The following is a 21,254-nucleotide window of genomic DNA, read 5'->3' on the forward strand; positions in this document are numbered from 1 at the left end:
GACACACAATTGGTAGAAATTAAGATGCATCCAAACAAGCATGCTGATATACAGTCTAATCTTTGTCCTGACATATAAAAGCAAGAAGAAATGATACCTATGTAAATCTAAACTACCAAACAAATTAACCTGTAGCAAAATTTTCATTCGCTTGAGTGGAGAAATAGCCGTTCGTGATCTGCAAGTTACAAAATTTATTGGTTTTATGAATTCATCACAACAGTAAAAATTTAAGACCAAACAGACACCAAAAGACCAATTACTAACATAGTGACTCCAACCAACTTTCTAATGCAGTTGTTTTAGCTACCCTTTCAACAAAGCTACGATACACTAATAATCATTTTCCTACATTAGAACCAACTACCTGTATAATCTGGCTACCACAGCGAGTAGAGCCGCTAGAATCGACAAGCAAGCTACCACCTATATATATTGTATATGACTTGATGACCACTTGTGAAATCAGGTGATGTTTCCATTTCCAAAGTATACACCATCCGAACATAATTCCGGACATAAAATCACCATCCGAACCGGAATTAGAAGCCAATAACCAAAAGACCACATCAGACCCAACTTCCTGCAATGCTACCCCAACCTGTTTTCTACATTAGACAACAACTGAAACATATCTACAAACAAATAAATAAAGGTACAATGCAAAACTACAAGTCTTATTCTATTCCACACTGCTCACAATCTACGAATACTGAAGGCTCAAATTTAACTATCCCTTCTACACCGCCCGACTCCAAAATTATTGAGACCCGGGCTGATGCAAATCACAATCGTTTTTCCCATACCACCTAGTTCTTTCACAAATGGACCTGAAACAAAAATGACTTTCTTAGTATGCTAACAATCAAGGTTAAATGAGTTTGCATAGATGTTGCAAAGACAATTTCACCTAGAGGGTCAAAGTTGTACCTTAAGGTGAACATCCTTTGATTCAAAAAACAAAAATGAAGGGAAAAGGATTGAGCTCTATTGTACCATATTCAACTCTACTCATCTCTTTCTTTTTTTTTTCTCATTTACATGAACTGCTTTCTCTTGAAAATTTATAATAGAAAGTAAACTTAGCTCAATGTTTAATCATACTCTTCCATGCTGGAAAAATAAAATAAGAAATTATTTTTATATATAGTGGAATACTTTTGTTTTTCAAAGTGAGTCCACCATAAAACAAATTTCATGAAGTAATATGTTTCAGATGTCAATAAATTATACAGTCACAGGCAGAAGAACATAACCTATTAATGAATGATAATTTGTAAAATGATACAAATCATGCAAAAGATTATGTCTCACTTTGGCAATTTAACTTTAGAAGAGGTCATTTCAATTGAATATGTATTCCTAGACAATAAATCCAACATCATCCTTTCTAGTAGTGTCAAAACTATGATGTCTTCAAGACTAAACATAACTAACCTCAATGATTTCAGATGTTGTCAGTCTTGACCATATTTTCTCCTTATCAATCCTTGCTGCAGCTGCTTCAGAACCAGATTTAGCCACAAAATAACCTCTTCTGAACCCCACTCATCTTTTGCTCTAAAAGCTACAGCTTGAGGACCAAAATGTACAAGAAATTCTCTATCTAGGAATTAAACCAACCCACATTGTTTCTATTTAATTTGTCTCTGTATAAAAAAGTGAAATTCAAAAATATTATGATGAAGTAAAATTCTAGAAATGAGAAAATCCAGCCCCACAGAAAGTTAAACATGGATTAGAATTGGATCATCAAGAGTATGAAAACCATTTGCTAAAGTGAGTCAAGGGTAATCAAGGGTAACCATTTAGTGAAAACTGAAGGATGCTGATACTCTATAGTATTTATCGTCATAAGAATACCTGACCAACAATATTGAACCTGGAAAAAAAAAGGAGTAATCATTCAACACAAACCAGAAAAGTTTCTGTAGGAAAACAAATCTAGCAGTGTACATTAGAAAACTGCATACCAGTTCCTTGACAAAATGGTTGAACCTGAAAACAATGGAAAGAATCCAATAAATATTCAACCTAAATATTATATATATTACAAACAATGTAAGTTCAAAACAAAAGCATAACACTGATTATAGGTACAATATCAATCTCAGCTAAAGCATTATTGTAAAAACATCTAATGCTTCAATTTAAAACCAGTACATACTTTTAGATATAAAATCAATATAAACATAATACCTAGAAAATCATATATTATCACTCAAAATCATCAAACCAATTTTCTATTCTAAAAACCCTAACCACAAATTATCTCATTTTCATTATCAACACCAACAAAATCAAAACCCTAACTTTCCCGTTCTTGAACCCAATGTCTTACATTCAAAAAAATTCCGTTATTGAACCCATTATCTTACATTTATCAATATTCATACCTTTATTCACATTTTTCAATAGAAGATTGAAACCCATAAAGTTATCTCCATCAAGATTCCTAGAAACCTTCATATCTTTAGTTCACGAAGAACCTAGCTAGAAAGCAACAGATGACACTTGAATAACCTAAAAAAACAAAAACGTGATTCGTTAAAATCAAACACGTAGAGTCCAATCTAAAGAAAAAGCAAGAATGAAAAATAAAGTTGCAATTTCGTAAAATAGAAATGATTTTAGAATGGTAGAAACCAAAAATGCTTAAGGTGTTTGAGAATCAAAAGTAGAAGAAGAAGAAGAAAGTTGAAGGTTGAGTTGAAGAATGAGGAATGAGAGAGGTGGTTCTGATGAGAGATAATAGAGATTGTGTGGTCTGTATTTGCTGGGTTTCCACAGCAGAAAATTGAGGTCTTGGGGGTAGCGAAACACTGTACACGCCAAAAAGTGTTTGGAGTTTCAAAAAACTGTCCTTTTCAATTAACATATTGTTCAACATGAACTACTAAAATGAAAGTAACTATAATTGAGTTCAAACTAATAGTACATATTGGTTGCAAAAAGTAAATTTTAGACACAAAATGCCCCTAAATTGATGAGGTGGAGGGCAAACACAAAAGGTTAAATTGGTGTTTTCCAGAGCATCTAATTTTCTTATATTATAGATGTTTGGATAACAAATTAAATACATTTTCCCTCCTCATATCTAGATATATAAAGCAATTTATGTATAACTATTAAAAAATATTTCTAATCAAATAAGAATGCAAAATTTATTAATAGAAAAATCAAATAAGAATGCAAAATTTATTAATAGAAAGCTTTGTAATTTACTATCCGATTAAGATTTTCTATGGTTTAACCAATTAGAGTATTGTTTCTAAACTATCAATCAAGTAAATGAATTGTTGACTCTTTGAGCTAAACTTTTTCTTATATAAATGAGTATTTATTTTCGTCACTTTAAAATGACAACTTTTTTCTGATACACTACTCTTATATCCCATTCATTTTCCATCTTTAATTTGTTTTGTTCACTATAAATTGCCTTAGACCATGTGCAATGGTGGGTTTATTTGAAGTCAACATGGGAAAATCATGTGCAATGGTGTGTGTAAAGTAGTGTTGAGTGTGTGTTGAAGGAGAGAGATGTTGAGAAAACTCAACACCATGTAAACTGACGCAGGGGCTGACCTGGCAGTGGCTGATTGGCCCAAAGCAGGCGCGTGGCTCTCACACGCTGGCAGTGAGAGTGGGCTTTATCCCACGCGGAGAGAGAAAGAGAAAAGGGATAATTAATGCCACTTGGCTGTTTGTGATTGGCTGGCCAGATTTTTATCCATTTAATACTTTGGACTCAATTATTTCGTTGCAAATTATTTTTTTATTTTTTTTATTTTTTTACCAAAATTCATGATTTTTTTTTCTCTATAAATAGAGACTTGGTTCATTTGATTTGGACACAGAAAAAAAAACCAAATTTTTCACTATCTTAATCTTATTATTATCTTTCTATTAGTGTTTATTTTGAAGTTAAGTGTCTTTTTTTTAGTGAAATGGATCCCAATAATCATTTTAACACTCAAAATTCTGCTAATTTTCCATTTAACCAAAATCCCAACAATTTTCAAAATCCCAACTATTATCAAAATCCAAATCAATTTTCCAACCAACATCCTCAAAACATACCTAATTTTGGTTTTCCACCAAATTTCAACCAGTCATCCTCTGTTCCAAACTTTCAACCATATTATGGATCTATGCCGAGAAATCCATCTCAAACACCCCCGTTTAATGGTTATGTGACAATGGCGAATGCAAATTTTCCAAGTGGTGGTGTACCTGAATTTCCCGAGTTTTCAACACAACTAACTATTGGTGGCATGATGGTTTCTAATGAAGTCGGTCCAAATTCAGAGGATTCAACTCCTAAGAGCAGGAAAACTCAGCAACCAGCATGGAACACTGAACAAAATTTGGTGCTAATTAGTGGGTGGATTAAATTTGGAACAAGCAGTGTTGTCGGGAGAAACCAGAAAGGTGAAACATATTGGGGTAAAATTGCTGAGTATTGTAATGAGTATTGCTCATTCGATCCTCCGCGTGATGGACCTGCATGCCGAAACCGTTTTAATTATATGAACAAAGTGTTGGGTAAATGGATTGGCGCTTATGATGGCGCTAAGCATATGCAAGGAAGTGGTTGGTCGGAGAATGATGTTTTGGCAAAAGCGCAGGAATTATATGCATGTGGGAAGAATGTTAGATTCACTTTAATGGAAGAATGGCACGCTCTCCGTGATCAACCACGTTATGGTAGTCAAGTAGGAGGAAATATTGGCCCAGGAAGTAGTGGATCTAAGAGATCTCGCGAGAGTGATGCATGTGGCTCAAACACTGTAGAATCCAGTGCTCGTCCTATAGGAAGGGAGGCAGCTAAAAAAAAGGGTAAAAAGAAAAGCAAAGAATATGCCTCGGAGGTGGTGGACAAAGAATGGGCTGAATACAAAGAATTCAAGACGAAAGAGCTTGAACGATTGGACAACATAGCCTTGATGCAACAGCAGGCTAACAATATAGCCTTGGAAAAGACTAAAACCAAGAAAATGAAGATGTATCTAAAGCTAACTTCCAAAGAGCATCTAGATGACCGGAAGAACCAGCTGTTGAAAAAGTTGGAGGCAGAACTGTTTGATAATTAATTTCAATGAAGTATTTGTCAGTGTAGTGTTTGCTTTAATTATTGTTGTTTCAATATGCCAGTGTAGTGTTTGCTTTAATTATTGTTGTTTCAATATGCCAGTGTAGGGTTTGCTTTAATTATTGTTGTTTCAATATGCCAGTGTAGTGTTTGCTTTAATTATTGTTGTTTCAATATGCCAGTGTATTGTTTGCTTTAATTATTGTTGTTTCAATATGTCAGTGTAGTGTTTGCTTTAATTATTGTCGAATCTATTCCTTATCTGATAATTAACTCTATACAATAAATTATTTCGAATTCGTCAGTGGTCCACCACCCAATTCGAATCTATTCCTTATCTGATAATTAACTCTATACAATAAATTATTTCGAATTTGTCAGTGGTCCACCACCCAATTCGAATCTATTCCTTATCTGATAATTAACTCTATACAATAAATTATTTCGAATTCGTCAGTGGTCCACCACCCAATTCGAATCTATTCCTTATCTGATAATTAACTCTATACAATAAATTATTTCGAATCCGTCAGTGGTCCACCACCCACATCCATTTATATATAGGGACTCATACATCCATTTATGTACCAATATCCCAAATCCCATCCAATCTACCTCCAATATCACAAAAAAATGGATCCATCACAATATCATTTTGATATCGCAGCCTACAATCAAAATCGTGAAATTGAAGAAAATTATATAGTCAATCGATTTAGAGAGCGTAGAAACAAAATATCGGAAGATAATGCACCTCGTAGTAGAAAATATCTCAATAGAGATCATGCAGCGGCAAACCAAAGACTAATTGACGACTACTTTGCCAATGAGCCTACATATGACGATGCAATGTTTCGTCGTCGGTACCGGATGAAAAAAAATGTTTTCCTTCGAATCGTTGGGGACCTTTCAAGTAGTGATAACTACTTCACCCAGCGAGTTGATGCAGCCAATAAAGAAGGTATATCACCCTTAGCAAAATGTACCACAGCAATGCGAATGTTAGCATATGGTGTGGTAGCATATGCGGTCGATGAGTACATCAAAATAGGAGGTACTACAACATTGGAGTGCTTACGTAGATTCTGTAAAGGAATCATACGCTTGTACGAGCAAGTGTATCTGAGAGCACCAACCCAAGATGACCTGCAAAGAATACTACATGTTAGTGAAATGCGGGGGTTCCCAAGGATGATTGGGAGTATTGACTGCATGCACTGGGAGTGGAAAAATTGTCCTAAAGCATGGGAAGGACAATTTACTAGAGGGGATAAGGGAACCACCACAGTTATTCTTGAAGCAGTTGCATCTCATGACCTATGGATCTGGCATGCCTTTTTTGGATGTCCGGGAACGTTGAACGATATAAACGTTCTAGACCGGTCACCAGTGTTTGATGACGTGGAACAGGGAAAGGCTCCAAGTGTGAATTTCTTTGTGAATCAACGTCCATATAATATGGCATACTATCTAGCTGATGGTATCTACCCTTCTTATCCAACTTTCGTCAAATCGATTAGACTTCCTCAAAGTGAACCCGATAAATTATTTGCAAAATTTCAGGAGGGATGTCGGAAGGACATCGAACGTGCATTTGGAGTGCTCCAAGCTCGATTTAAAATCATCCGTGAACCAGCTCGCTTGTGGGACATAGCTGATTTGGGTATCATCACGAGGTCATGCATCATATTACATAATATGATTGTTGAGGATGAACGAGATTCATATTCTCAACGTTGGACCGATTTTGAGCAATCTGGGGAAAGTGGATCTAGTGCACCACAACCATACTCGACCGAGGTGTTACCCGCTTTTGCAAATCATGTGCGTGCTAGATCAGAGTTCCGTGATCCAAATGTTCATCAAGAATTGCAAGCCGATCTAGTGAAGCACATATGGACAAAGTTTGGAATGTTCCGTGATTGAATTATTTGTGTGTTGTATTGCATTTTAAATTATTTGTATCGTACTAATTACGTTACTTGTGTGTTGTATTGCATTTTAAATTATTTGTAACGTACTAATTACGTTAATTGTGTGTTGTATTTTAAATTAATTTAAGATGGTTTGTATTGTATCCAATTATTTAAATAAATTTTGTTTTTATTACAAAAAATTAAAAAATAAATTATTAAGTATTTATTATTTTAATTTAATTTTAATCGATAATTGTAATTTTATGTAATCATAAAAATAAAAATAAAATTTAAATAAGAATATGAAAATAAAAAGTGGTGGGGTAGGGTGTTGAGAGAAAATGAGACTATTTGTAATATATTTTTATTCTTTAATTCACTTTATTAATATCACCTTAAGGTACAAAATCAAAGCAAGATATGTGAAATTAAAAAAACTAAAAGAAAAAGAAATTATTAATTGCCGACATAATAACTATATGATAATTCATAGAATATATTGGAATAATATTTTTTGTACTCATATACGAACATTTAGTCCAACACATATACAAATATTAATATAACACATCGGTTTTAAACCAGGTTCGCACATATGTATTGAACACTCATCATTTGTAGCACATTTAGAAACCCCTGTTGTAATTAAAAAATCAAATAAAAAGAATGTTAATAAAATGAGAAAAAGTTTCATGCATTAAGCAAAGAATGAAATTAAAAAAGGACAAAAATAGCTTACCATAGTTGACGATCGGTGTAAAAAGAAAGAAAGAGTGAAAGATTAACATAAGATAAACAAAGTTAATAAATTTTGCCATATTTTACACCCTCTAAATATATCGAATAGGCTATGATTTTATCACTATATGATTTATAATACTTATAAGTATTATGTTCTTCTTACATCAATTAAATAGTTTATAATAATGTTTTAAAATTAAACCGGATTGAACGGTTCAACCAACCGAAAACGTGGGCTGAATTCATGTTAGCATGCCTTTCAAAAGCATTGAGGAGTCAAATCCAGTGCAAAACTAGAATGAACCGTTTATATAAAATTTGTCTTTCTCAAACCATGCTTCATATCCATCACGCTATCTCCTTCAAATATTATCACATTGTCCATTTCTTTTTTAATTTAAAAACAATATTAGTTGTCTTCGTCAGTGTTTTAAAAGTTAGACCGAATCGGTCGGTCGAACCGATTGAATCGAGAATCGGAAAAAAAAATTACCGTTTGGTTTGATGTTAGGTCAAATATGCTATTGAACTTGTAGAAATCGATCAAAATTGACAAAAACCAGTGAACTGACGGTTTTTAAAAACAGACGGATTAAATACATATTTTTTTCTTCAGACAAAACGATGTTATTTCAATAATTTTTTTAAAAATTAAATTAAAATATTAGTAAACTTTGTTCAAAATTTATTGAACTGTTTATCCTTGTTTGCAAATAAACCTTCTTCAAAATTTATTTAGATTTGTATTTATACTAGTTTGTTATGTGTGATGACTACGTTACAAATTTAAATTTAAAGAATAAAGATATAAAATTATGTTATTTTGAAATTTTGTAGGTGTTGTTGTTTGGAGACCGAATTATCTGGTTTGACCGATTTTAAATATATAATTTTGTTAATGAATCAATAATTTAGTGGTTCGACCAATAAATCAATAACCCAATATCTTCCTCAATTTGATGACCCGTTTGATTTTTAAAATATTACTCATCATTCACCTTGAATCATCGTTCAATTGTAACTCTTTTGTTATCATTCAATTCAATATTGATTGTAATTTGTCATTGTTCAAATGTGAATTCCCCTTTAATTTTATTTTTAATTTAAAAAAAATATATTTTGATTTATTCTTAAATTAAATATATTGTTTGGTTTATTTTTTGTATTTTATTTTATTTATAAGATAGTATGAGCTGTGTAAATATTATTTTAAGTATTTTATTTTGATTATATTAAATTTTATGTTATAATTATTTTTATTTAGGTAGAAACTAATTTTACCATCTTATTGTGTCATGATTTATACCATTTTTTTTTGTATTAAGCTTTAAATGAATATTTTAAACTAATACTTTAGACAATTTCTCTATCCACCCTTTGATAGCGTGTTTTCATTTATGTCTTCTGCTTCTAGAGATCCACATCAGAAAGTATCTTTTGGCCAAAATTTAATTTTTTTCGGAGGTGTATCTCTGGAAATACGCTATTTCAGTAAAAAAGATGCTTCTTGATGTGTATCTCCGAAAGCAGGAGGATATTTTTGGAAGCGTACATGGTGCCCAAGAACTCCAAAGAGTTGGGTAAGATATTCCCATATTTTATTATCTTTTCGGGAAGGGTGATTTAGGATCGAATATATCAACTAATATTCAACAGAATATTCAGCTTCATTACTCCCCCTCAAGTTGGAAATTGAGGATTGTGAGATCCCAACTTGATAGATAATTCCTGGAACTACTTAGTCCCTAAAGATTTTGTGAAGATGTCTGCTTGCTGAAATCTAGTTGGTATGTGGACAATTGATATAATTCCTTTGCTGAGGAATTCTCTAACAAAATGAAAATCCTATGATTTGTTCTTTCGTGAAAGACCGGGTTGGAAGCTAAATTCATAACAGCTTGATTGTCGCAATGTAGAATTATAGGAGAATCAAATTCCACTTGCAAATGCGCGAGCAATCTTTGCAGCCATATGATTTAACTTGTGGCATGCGCCATTGCTCTATACTCTGCCTCATTGGAGGATCTCGATACGATAGTCTGTTTCTTGGTGTTCCATGATATTGGAGTTGCCCTAACTTCATTAGGTAGCCCGATATTGACCTCCTGGTTAGTGGACATGATGCATAATCTGAATCACAATATGCAACCAGCTTGAGATCATTGTTTTTGGGAATGATAATGCCCTTCCCTGGTGCAGACTTTAAGTATCTCAAGATAAGCATTGTTGCGTCCCAATGTCCCCACCAATCTACGGTATTGTGAAGGATCCTCATATAAAAGACTCAAATCCAATTCTAATTTATGATTTGGTGCAAGTGGCAAAGGTGCAGGTTTGCAAGCTAGCATCCCTTATTTGTTTAGGATGTCCAAGGTATAATTTTTTGACGCACGAATAATCTGGAGGAACCACAAACCTGTTCTAGACCGAGGAAGTAATTCATCCCTCCCAAGTCTTTCATGTGAAAACACTCACTGAGATAATGTTTAGATTTTATACATGATTTTGCATCGTTCCCAGTCACAATAAGATCACCAACATAAATAAGCACAACTATGAAAACATACTCACACGAGTATGTAAACAGGCTATGGTCAGCTTCACATTCCTGGAAACCATACCTCACTAATGCTTGGGACACTTTTGAGTATCAATTGCGCGAGGCCTTCCTAAGACCATATAATGACTTCTCCGTGTAGGAATGCATTGCTTACATTCATTAGGTGAAGTTCCCATCCCTTGGCCACTGCAACAGTAAGTAAACATCTTACGGTTGTTATTGTTTTTCTTTTGTTTTTTATTCATCAATTGTAATTTTCATATTAAAAACTTTACTTGCCCAAAATACCACTTGTACTCTCTTGTGGGCTATTATTTACTTTTAATACATTTTAAATTAAAAAACTCTTGTTTATAAATGTAAGAAGCATAAATTTGTTCATGTTTTTCATGGGAAATTTGTTACGTGCCTTTCATTTGTGATTAAATTGAATCAAATATATGAAATTTGTTGCCATATTAGGGGAAAATGCACTTCTTTGTCACAATAATGAGAGAAAAAAAAGCTAAGAATTGTATATAAATCAATAATCACTTTGTCCCAAATCGATATAGAATGAAGGATAAAAAGTAATATTTCTTCGCAAATAAACTATAACAAAAGCATTGTGACGAGAGAAATTTGTCACAAATTTCAACAAAGATTTAATTGGAACCAATATTTTTTACTATTTTACATCCAAAAAATTACACTCGTTCGTAACTTTATTTCAAATAAATATATTTTTTTAAATTAACCGTTAGATTGAAACACAATATCATATAGATCACACCTATATGAAGACGTATCAAATGAGAACTTTGATTATTATAAGAATTGATAACTTTTAATAATAACTATACGATTTAAAATCAATGTCTCAGATTTCACTTAAATTTTAAGAGACAATAATTAATAAATAGATTCTGGTTTAAATACATATCACATAAATATAAATCTGAGCATTAAATTTTTTTTTTTTTGGTGAAATGAGTATTAATTTTAAATAGTATGATTATTATTAAAAGTTCTCACTTCTCATACCAAAGTCCTCATTTGTCATATTGCACCAAAGATTCCCTTTGACTGCTTACATGGCATTTTAAAATTATTTTAAAAAATTTTAAATCCACTTTTTATTTATTTATTTATTTATTTATTTTTCAATTATTCTAATAAATAAACCAAAATGTGTTCATTTAAAAATTTTGAGCAAGACAGGTCTCAAACCTGGTACCCTGAAGCTACAGGCGCAACGTCCATACAACTAGGCTATACTCATTTATGTTATATTATTTTAGATTGGTTAATATATTAACACAAAATAAATACTAAATACTTATTATATTTCATAAATAATTCTCAGTAATATTAACACATAATAAATACTACATACTTATATTTCTAAATTGTTGCTAAATGCTTATTATATTTCATAGATAATTCTTAGTAATATTAACACATACTAAATATTTATTACAATATATATATATATATATATATATATATATATATATATATATATATATATATATATATATATATATATATATATATATATATATATATATATATATATATATATATATATATATATATACCCATTAATGAATATGAATTTAAATATATATAATAATGTATATTTAAATTCAAATATACATTAAGTAAAAATTTAAATTAAAAAATACAAATTATTTATATGTGTGATTTAAAAGTGATTTTTTAATATCATCCAAACATATGTAAAAATTAATTAAATGTATGATTTTTATACGTAAAAATATAGTGTATATACATATGAATTTTATTAAATGTGTTTGAATAATTTATAAATGTGATTTTAGTGAATGTAATTTTTATTCAAATAATATATATTTTTAATTATATTTTGAATGTTATTAGATGAAAAAATGGAATTAACTTTTATTTTTTATTTTTTTATTAAATAAATAATAATTATTACCAATTAAATATTTATTCATAAATATATTTATTATTTTTGAGTTAAGAATGATCTAAATGTATTATTAATTATTTAATTAGTATTACTAGGCATTTAATTTGTAATACAAAATGTATTACTAAATATTACTAAAAAATATTTATAAAAATATATTAATTAAAATTAATATATTTAGTAATATGTAGTTTTTTTTTTTTGACAATAGTAATATGTAGTTAATACATAATAGTACATTTTTTTCAAATTAGTTACAGAATTTTGAATATATTACTACTGCCAGGTTTGAATCTTGGCTTCAACAAAACTTTTAGATGAAAGCATTTTAGTCCGTTTTTTTTAAATAATTAAAAAACAAATAGATAAATAATTAAATAAATTAAATATAAATATAAATATTTTATGTGGATTTTAAAAAATAATTGGAAAAAATAAAATATTAATAAAAATAATCCACATGGATTTAAAAAAATAAAAAAAATAATTTAAAAATGTCACGTGGATGTCCTAGTTAGACATATTAAGGAATCTTTAATAAAATAGTGCGCTCGGGGGCCTTATTGATGGAATCTTAACATTATAAAAGGGAAATAGAATTTTTTTTTTGCAAAGGCTAAAGTCAAATCTCACTAATATTACCGGAGACTTTGTATATTCATCAAATCTATCCATAAAAAAATCTATCTAATTCATCCTCGCTAATATTACCGGGAGCTTTGTATATTCATCAAAAAATCTATCAAATTCATCCTCGCTAATATTACCGGGAGCTTTGTATATTCATCAAAAAATCTATCAAATTCATCCATCACATAAAAAGTAAGTTAATAGATTTGATTAAATTCATCTATTTATATACATGGAAGGATTCAATCCATCCAACACATTTTGATGATCTAATTAATTATTATTTCTTATACTTTAAATCCATAAAATTATTTTTAGAAATACTAAAAATCGAGTTTTTTCAAAAATACAAAAAATCGAGTTTTTCAGAAATACGAAAAATTGTTTTTCAAAAATACAATAGTCGATTTTTTCTGAAAAATGAAAAATTGAGTTTTTCAGATATACAAAAAATCGAGTTTTTCAAAAATATAAAAAAAATTGAATTTTTTCGGAAATACAAAAAATTAATTTTTTTTTGAAAAAATTAAAAAATCGAGTTTTTCTAAAAACTAGAAAAAACGAGTTTTTTTCTTCTAAGAATCAAGTTGTTCAGAAATACAAAAATCAAGTTGTTTTAGAAATCAAAAAATCGATTTTTTTTCAAAAATAAAAAAAACGATTTTTTTTTAAGAAAAGAAACTATGCAAAATATTGAAAATATTTAAATTAATTTTTTGGATAGATGAATATCTATCCATTAAAATAATGTTAATTGATGGATTGAATGAATTTTTTAATTTATGGATGAATTGGATTAGATTAAATATATTTAAAGAAGTTTTAATGAATTGTTAATGGCCTGCATAAATGAATTGTTTTGTCCACTCTAGTTCGAATATGCAGAGAGAGAGAATAATACTCCCTCCGTCTCACAATAAGTGTTTTTTTTTTTAGATTTTCACATTTTTTAAGAAAATAATTAATTATGTTAATTTCAATGATAAAATGAGTCTCTTTTACTATAATAACTTTATTAATAGTAGGTAGTATAGTACTTAAATGAATTAAAATACAATAAATAAGGATAAGTAAGTGGAAAGAAATAATAAATATCATATTGATATTCAAAATAGACAAATAATTTAAGACAAATAAAAGTAGAAAAAATGACATCTATTGTAAAATAAAGGGAGTACATTGATATCATAGAGCATATGGTGATTAACAACATACCTTGAAGTTAAGAGAGAAGGGAACTATTTGTATTCTTTAATTTACTTTATTAATATCACCTTAAGGTACAAAATCAAAGCAAGATATGTGAAATTAAAAAAACTAAAAGAAAAAGAAATTATTGATTGTCGACATAATAACTATATGACAATTCATAAAATATATTGGAATAATATTTTTTTTACTCATATGCGAGTATTTAGTCCAACACATATACAAACATCAAAATAACACATCGGTTTTAAACCACGTCCGCACATATGTATTGAACAATCGTCAATTGTAGCACATTTAAAAACCCCTGTTGTAATTAAAAAATCAAATTAAATAGAAAGTTAATAAAATGAGAAAAAGTTTCATGCATTAAGCAAAGAATGAAATTTAAAAAGGACAAAAATAGCTTACCATTGACGATCGGTGTAAAAAGAAAGAAAGTTTGAAAGATTAACATAAGATAAACAAAGTTAATAAATTTTGCCATACTTTACACCCTCTATATGTATCTAATAGGGTATGATTTTATCACTCTATGATTTATAATATTTATAAGTATTATGTTTTTCTTACATCAATTAAATAGTTTTTAATAATGTTTTAAAATTAAACCAGATTGAACGGTTCAACCAACCGAAAACGTGGGCTGAAGTAAGGTTAGCATGCCTTTCAAAAGCATTGAGGAGTCAAATCCAGTGCAAAACTAGAATGAACTGTTAATATATAAAATTTGTCTTTCTCAACCATGCTCCATAACCATCACGCTATCTCTTTCAAATATTATCACATTGTCCATTTCTTTTTCGGTTTAAAAACAATATTAGTTGTCATAGTCAGTGTTTTAAAAGTTAGACTGAATCGGTCGAATCGATCGAATTGAGAACCAAAAGAAAATTATCGTTTGGTCTGATTGTTGGGTCAAATTTGCTATTGAGCTTGTAAAAATCGATCAAAACTGATAAAAACGGATGAACCAACAATTTTTAAAAAATAGACAGATTAAATACATATTTTTTTCACATAAAACGACGTTATTTTGATAATTTTAAAAATAAAATAAATTAAAATATAAGTAAACTTTATTCAAAATTTATTGAACAATTTACGCTCGGTTATAATTAAACTTTGTTCAAAATTTATTTGGATTTATATTTATATTAGTTTGTTGTGTGTGATGCTACGTTACACATTTAAATTTAAAGAATAAAGTTGTAAAATTATGCTATTTTGAAATTTTGTAGGTGTCGTTGTTTGGAGACCGAGTCATCTGGGTTGACCGATTTAATAAATATATTTTTTGTTATAGAGACCGATTTATTCAAACAAGTTATTTGATTTAATCCTTGCAGTTCGACCAATAACTTAGTGGTTCGATTAATGAACCAGTGACCTAGTATCATCCTCGATTTGATGACCCGTTTGATTTTTAAAATATTGGTCATCATTCACCTTGAGTCATCATTCAATTATAACTCTTTTGTTATCGTTCAATTCAATACTGATAATAATTTGTCACTGTTCAAATAAAAAAAATCATATCGAAGGATCAAAACGCCCTTAGATTCAATAATATTGCTTTGTAGTTTTTTCTTTTTTTACTTCGGCCCTCTATCTCTAATAAAAAAAGCGACCTTCCCTTTACATTTACTCATCATAGTCTTTTGTTTCTTCCTCTTTTAAATTTGTATTCTTATTTTATCTTTATTTATTTTTAAAATATTTTGATTTATTCTTAAATTAAATATATTAATCGGTTTATTTTTTTGTATTTTATCTTATTTTTTGTGTAAATTTTATTTTAAATATTTTATCTTGATTATATCAAATTTTATGTTTGACAATATTTAAATTAATTTTGATTTAGATAGAAATTAATTTTACCTTTTTATTGTGTCATCATTTCTACCATTCAGCTTTTTTTATTAAGCTTTAAATGAATTTTTTAAATTTATATTTTAGACAATATCTCAATCTATCCGATGATAGTACAAGTCTATTTATGCCCTATTTTCAGAGATACATATTTAAATTTTTTTTTTAAATTTAGTTTTTTCCATGCGCTAGTAAGAATAACTTCCTCATGTGTATCTCCGGAAGGAGGGTATTTTTGGAAGCAATTTTTGTTTCCCTATTAGTTAAATAAGTAATTTTCACATATATTTAGTATTTCTTTTGTATTTTTTATTAGAGTTTGACCTAACTCATCCTTATAAAACTAGTTGGTAAGGTGAGGAGTGTCCCTCTATATATACTCTTTCAAAGCTTTACCTCCAACCAATGTGATACTTTAGGATCTTTCTAATACACCCCTCATGCTCAACACTCTTTTTGGCTTGTTGAGTGGATATTAGCGGTGGACGGCCCATGGTCCGATCGATAGGCTCTTATACCATATTAAAGTTTGACCTAAGTCATCCTTACAAAACTGGTTGTTAAGGTGAGGAGTGTCCCTCTATATATACTCTTACAATGCTCTATCTCCAACCAATGTGAAACTTTAGGATCTTCCTAATATTTTGTGATTTTGTCATTTTAGTGTGTCTGTTCTGTTTGTTTTGATTTCAGTGTGTTTCTTTGTATGATGTTCATTTGTTTCAGGTTGAAAGATTAGTTTCAATTTAGTGCATATCCAACTATGACTTTGATGTCATTAACACTACAAATTTGAAGAATCAATATTTCAGACATTTTAATACAATTATATTTGTAGGCTTATGCAATTTGTCATTTTATGTTATTAACATGAATGCCTGCGAGTTTGTTTGCAGATTCATTCTTTTTATTTTTGATGATTATGAATTTATATTGCAATGATGTATTCTATCAATTTGAATGAGATGAATATTATTTATTTTTAGTCAATTTTTTTTTATATTTTATTAAATTGTGAATTTATAATTATATATTATTTATACACTAATGTAGCTCTATATTATTAATTTATTTAATAACCATATATTTAACTGGTTAATTTAAATTGAAGGTCTCTATTTGACCACCGGTTCAATTTTTTTAACAGATTTTTATTATTAATAGATTTTTTTACACAGAACTTGTAGAATTGTAAAACAACTTCCTAAAATTTTAATAATTTTAAATGTCTGTTAAATACATTAATGTGTTATTTCATGATTTTTTTACTTCTTTTTTTTTAACAAAAAGGGACTTCATTAATAAAAAGAAAAGATTACAAAAGGAAACAAGGACAACAATCAACTACAAGGCCCATTAATTACAAAGTCTAAATCTAAGAATGTCTTATTTGTCAAGTAAAAAGTCCTTAAATATTTCATGGTGTATACTATTAAACCAAGTGAAAGTCTTGGTTTTGAACCCTATATTAGTCAATAAGTCAGCACAAAAATCAGCCTCACGAAAAGTGTGCGAAATTAAGAACTCAATTTGAAGAGTAAAAGCACAACAATAGCGCCAACGAGACTTTATGTACCAAAGGACGATATCCGCATTTGAAAAGCCTTTCACCACCAAAATCCTTTCGTGATAAAAAAGAGAAGATCACAAATCAATAATAACATAGTAAACAGTTACTAAATATTTTTTAATTATATCATTATATTATGGTTGTCCTTTTAGAATACTTAGTAAGGAGGTCAAGCAAAAACATTTTATTAATAATAAAGGTTAATTTTGTTTTACTAATTCGAACTTTGATCATTTAATAACCTTTCATGATAGAAAAGTGAAATCACAACAATAATAATATTCTTAATAAATACTAAACGTGTTAATAAAGTTCATCAATGTATGAAAAAATATTTCTTATCTCTTTAGAATGAGTCACTACATACCATAGTCCCTAAAAACTGTCCCTTTAAATCGACATAAAACTTCTATTATATTTCAGTCATTTATAGAACTTAATTGTAATTTAATTAATTATGGATCAAAAGTTTAGAATTTATTAAGATAGTTAAGTTTGTTAAAAATCAAATTAAGCATGTGAAAATGTTGAAAAACCGAATGAAGAAGAAGATTGTTGCAGAATTCTATTATTTAGCATCATCCATATATATAAGTGAAGACGCTTACTTATTATAGCAAGCAATGTCTAATTAACTTGAACAATCATCTAACTACTTGATAATTAACTAAAAGTTAGTTACAATTAAGTTAATCTATCTTATAAACATAGTTAGTTTACATTAATCTTTTCATTATCTTTAACAACTCCCCTTAAGTTAGAATGTATGTCAATCATTCCTATATTGGCTTAAAGGTTGTAGAAAGGATCCAAGTATAATGATTTGGTGAGTATGTCAGCAACTTGCTCTTTGGATGTGATAGACATGAGATGAACAACTCCAGCCAAGACCTTGTCGCGCACCACATGACAATCGATTTCTATGTGTTTGGTTATTTCATGGAAAACTGAGTTGGCAGCTATATGCATTGCCAATTTGTTGTCACAGTAGATAATGATTGAAGATTGATGTGGAATGTTGAAGTTATCAAGCAGAGATAGGAGCCAGATGCCTTCACAAGTAGCATGAGCCAATGCTCGATATTCAACCTCTGAAGATGATCAAGACACAACTGCTTGATTCTTACTTTTCCAGATTATGAGTGATTTCCCGAGGAAGAAACAAATACCAGTGGTGGATCTGAGTGTGTCTAGGCAAGCTCCCTAGTCAGAATCAGAGAATCCCTTGAGGTATAAATTGGAAGATGAGCTGGAGAATAATCCCTGGCCAGGATTGTGTTTGAGGAATCATAGGACATGAAAGCCAACTAACATATGTTTATTAGCTAAAGCATCAATAAATTGGCTTAGGTTACTTACTTCATAAACAATCTCAGGCCTCGAATAAGTAATATACAAAAGTCTACCAATGAGTCTGCGGTATGCAGTGGGATTTGAAATAGGAGTACCAAGTGTCTTGTAAAGTTGTAAGTGAGGGTGCATTGGTGTATTGCAGAGCTTTGCACCAAGGAGGTATGCATCTTGTATAATATCTAAGGCATATTTCCTTTGACAAAGAGAAATACCTTGTGCATTTCGAGCAACTTCAAATCCTAATAAGTATTTCAAAACTCCTAGGGCTTTGATACTAAACTTGGTGTTCAGAAGTGCTTTTCGCTGGTTTATTTCTTCAAGACAAGTTCCTCCTAGAAATAAATCATCCACATATACAAGGATGATTGGCAAACCTGTTGAGGAAGTCTAAGTGAAGAGAGAATAATCAGCCTTTGATTTGGTGTAACTAGTGGAAATGAGTGTATCAGTAAGTTTGATATTTGATTGTCGACTTGCCTATTTCAGTCTATACAAGGATCTTTGCAGTTTGCACACAAGATTACGATGTGATAATTCCATACCAGGAGGGGGCCTTATGTAGACTAATTCATTGAGGTCTCCATGAAGAAATGGTGCATTTACTTCAAGTTCAAATAGTGGCCAATCATGAATAGCAACAATGTCCATTAGCACTAGAATTATTGTCATTTTAACCACAGGGCTAAAGGTATCCATGTAATCTAAACCTTTAGTTTGTGTAAAAGCCTTGGCAACAAAACATGCCTTGTACCTCTTAAAAGTTCCACTGGCATGCATTTTCAACTTAAAAACCCACTTACATCCAATGTCTTTCTTGCATGAATGTAAAGGGACAAAAGACCAATTATTGGTTTTAATCAGAGTAGTTAACTCAGTTTGGATGGAATCCTTCCAATTGGCATCACAAATTGCTGACTCATATGATTGAGGTATACTTATGGAAAATAAATTTAAAGTGAAATGTTTGTGTGCAAGAGAAAGGGCATTATATGATAAGAAGGATGATAAAGGGTACTTACATTGAGAAGATGAATTGGGATGAGCTACTTCTGAAATGGGGATTGTATTGGATACAAGATTACAATGGTAATATTGTAGATATGTAGGAGGTTTAGTATGTCTGGTAGATTTTCTGATAGGTAATAAGCAGGATTGTTATCAAAAAGATTATTGTTTGAAGTACGAGGATTAGAAACAAGTTGTGGTGTAGGTACTAGGGCATGTGAAGGAGAATCAAGAACCAACTTTGTATTTTTATTGGGGGGGCATGAAATAAGGATTGAGGGTATCAGTTTGATAACCTTTGTTACTAGAATTTGATGGAGGTCCTCCATTGATGTTGCTTCTAGAGCTTGCAACACACATGCTTAACTAGAAAAAAAAAACTGAAGATAATCGATAAAGAGAGAATGGAAAGATGAGAAGAAAAAAAGGTGGATGATATGAGTTAATTGAGTGCATCGGTGGAGGTTTGATCATAGGTCGATGATACCATGTTAAGAATCAAGTTGAGCATGTGGAAATGTAGAAAAACTGAATGAAGAAGAAAGATTGTTGCAGAATTCTATCACTCATCATCTTGCTTGTATACAGGGGAAGGAGCTTACTTATATAGAAAGTAATGTCTAACTAACTTGAACATTCATTTAACTACTTGATAACTAACGAAAAAATTAGTTACACTTCAGTTAATATATCTTATGAACTAGTTAGTTTACATCAATCTCTTCATTATCTTTAACAAAGTTAATATTCAATTTAGGTATCTAGTTAATAAATATTTGTAACCAAAAAAATTGTGAAGTAATTTTTTATTCTTAATTTAAATTTTATAGGTTAACTTCAAGGATTAGATCTACGTTTTTAATTTTATGTGTTAGTCAATCGACATGTGTGATGGAGCATCATGAGGAAGAAGCGTCCATATTGGTTCAAAGATTCACCTAAAAGTCAAAAGCTCGCACAAACAAGTGAGAGAGACATCACTTATGAAACCAAAACCTTAAAGCATTGAGCGTATGAGTCCTCTCACTTATAAAGTTTTCAACTTCCATTTGAAATTTTGTTCCTCAGAGGAAAGATGTCGTACATGATATCTTGGAAAATGCTTCGACAAGTTAAACCGGAATCTCCATAATTTACTTGCACAAGATGATGAAGGAGAAAAGTAATAAATAACACAATCAATTGGTAACACAGTTCGATGTAACCTGCACCTACGTCTGGAGGGTTTGCTTCTAACCCAAGAAAGGAAATTCACTATTAGTAGCTTAGTACAATTAGTCTTACAAGCAACAACAAACCATATATTGTTCAATGCCTTTTCCCAACACTACCCAATGACTTTCTATTAAGGACACCCCTAAATATGAGAC

General features: G+C 30.1%; 1 protein-coding gene and 3 long non-coding RNA genes across 4 annotated transcripts; 1 reads left to right on the forward strand and 3 right to left on the reverse strand.

Moving 5' to 3' along the window:
- Positions 1 to 41: 41 nt before the first annotated feature.
- LOC131613128 (uncharacterized) lies at positions 42 to 2,803 on the reverse strand. The gene is made up of 6 exons (XR_009287577.1): positions 2,397 to 2,803; positions 1,974 to 1,998; positions 1,864 to 1,882; positions 1,438 to 1,649; positions 368 to 830; positions 42 to 178 (listed from the first exon to the last, which is right to left on the reverse strand). It is a non-coding gene; the product is annotated as an uncharacterized LOC131613128 (long non-coding RNA).
- A 1,144-nt stretch (positions 2,804 to 3,947) lies between these two features.
- Positions 3,948 to 7,081, forward strand: LOC131613129 (uncharacterized). Its single transcript, XM_058884831.1, has 5 exons — positions 3,948 to 4,858; positions 4,985 to 5,071; positions 5,758 to 6,164; positions 6,210 to 6,397; positions 6,503 to 7,081. Exons 1-5 carry the CDS (start codon positions 3,948 to 3,950, stop codon positions 7,016 to 7,018), a joined length of 2,109 nt encoding a protein of 702 aa, XP_058740814.1. The 3' UTR covers positions 7,019 to 7,081.
- Positions 7,082 to 7,339: 258 nt separating this feature from the next.
- LOC131613130 (uncharacterized) lies at positions 7,340 to 8,066 on the reverse strand. Its single transcript, XR_009287578.1, has 2 exons — positions 7,748 to 8,066; positions 7,340 to 7,644 (listed from the first exon to the last, which is right to left on the reverse strand). It is a non-coding gene; the product is annotated as an uncharacterized LOC131613130 (long non-coding RNA).
- A 5,949-nt stretch (positions 8,067 to 14,015) lies between these two features.
- LOC131613131 (uncharacterized) lies at positions 14,016 to 14,747 on the reverse strand. Its single transcript, XR_009287579.1, has 2 exons — positions 14,496 to 14,747; positions 14,016 to 14,391 (listed from the first exon to the last, which is right to left on the reverse strand). It is a non-coding gene; the product is annotated as an uncharacterized LOC131613131 (long non-coding RNA).
- Positions 14,748 to 21,254: the final 6,507 nt, after the last annotated feature.

Source organism: Vicia villosa, linkage group LG6 (assembly GCF_029867415.1).
Source record: "Vicia villosa cultivar HV-30 ecotype Madison, WI linkage group LG6, Vvil1.0, whole genome shotgun sequence".
Classification (NCBI taxonomy): Eukaryota; Viridiplantae; Streptophyta; class Magnoliopsida; order Fabales; family Fabaceae; genus Vicia; species Vicia villosa.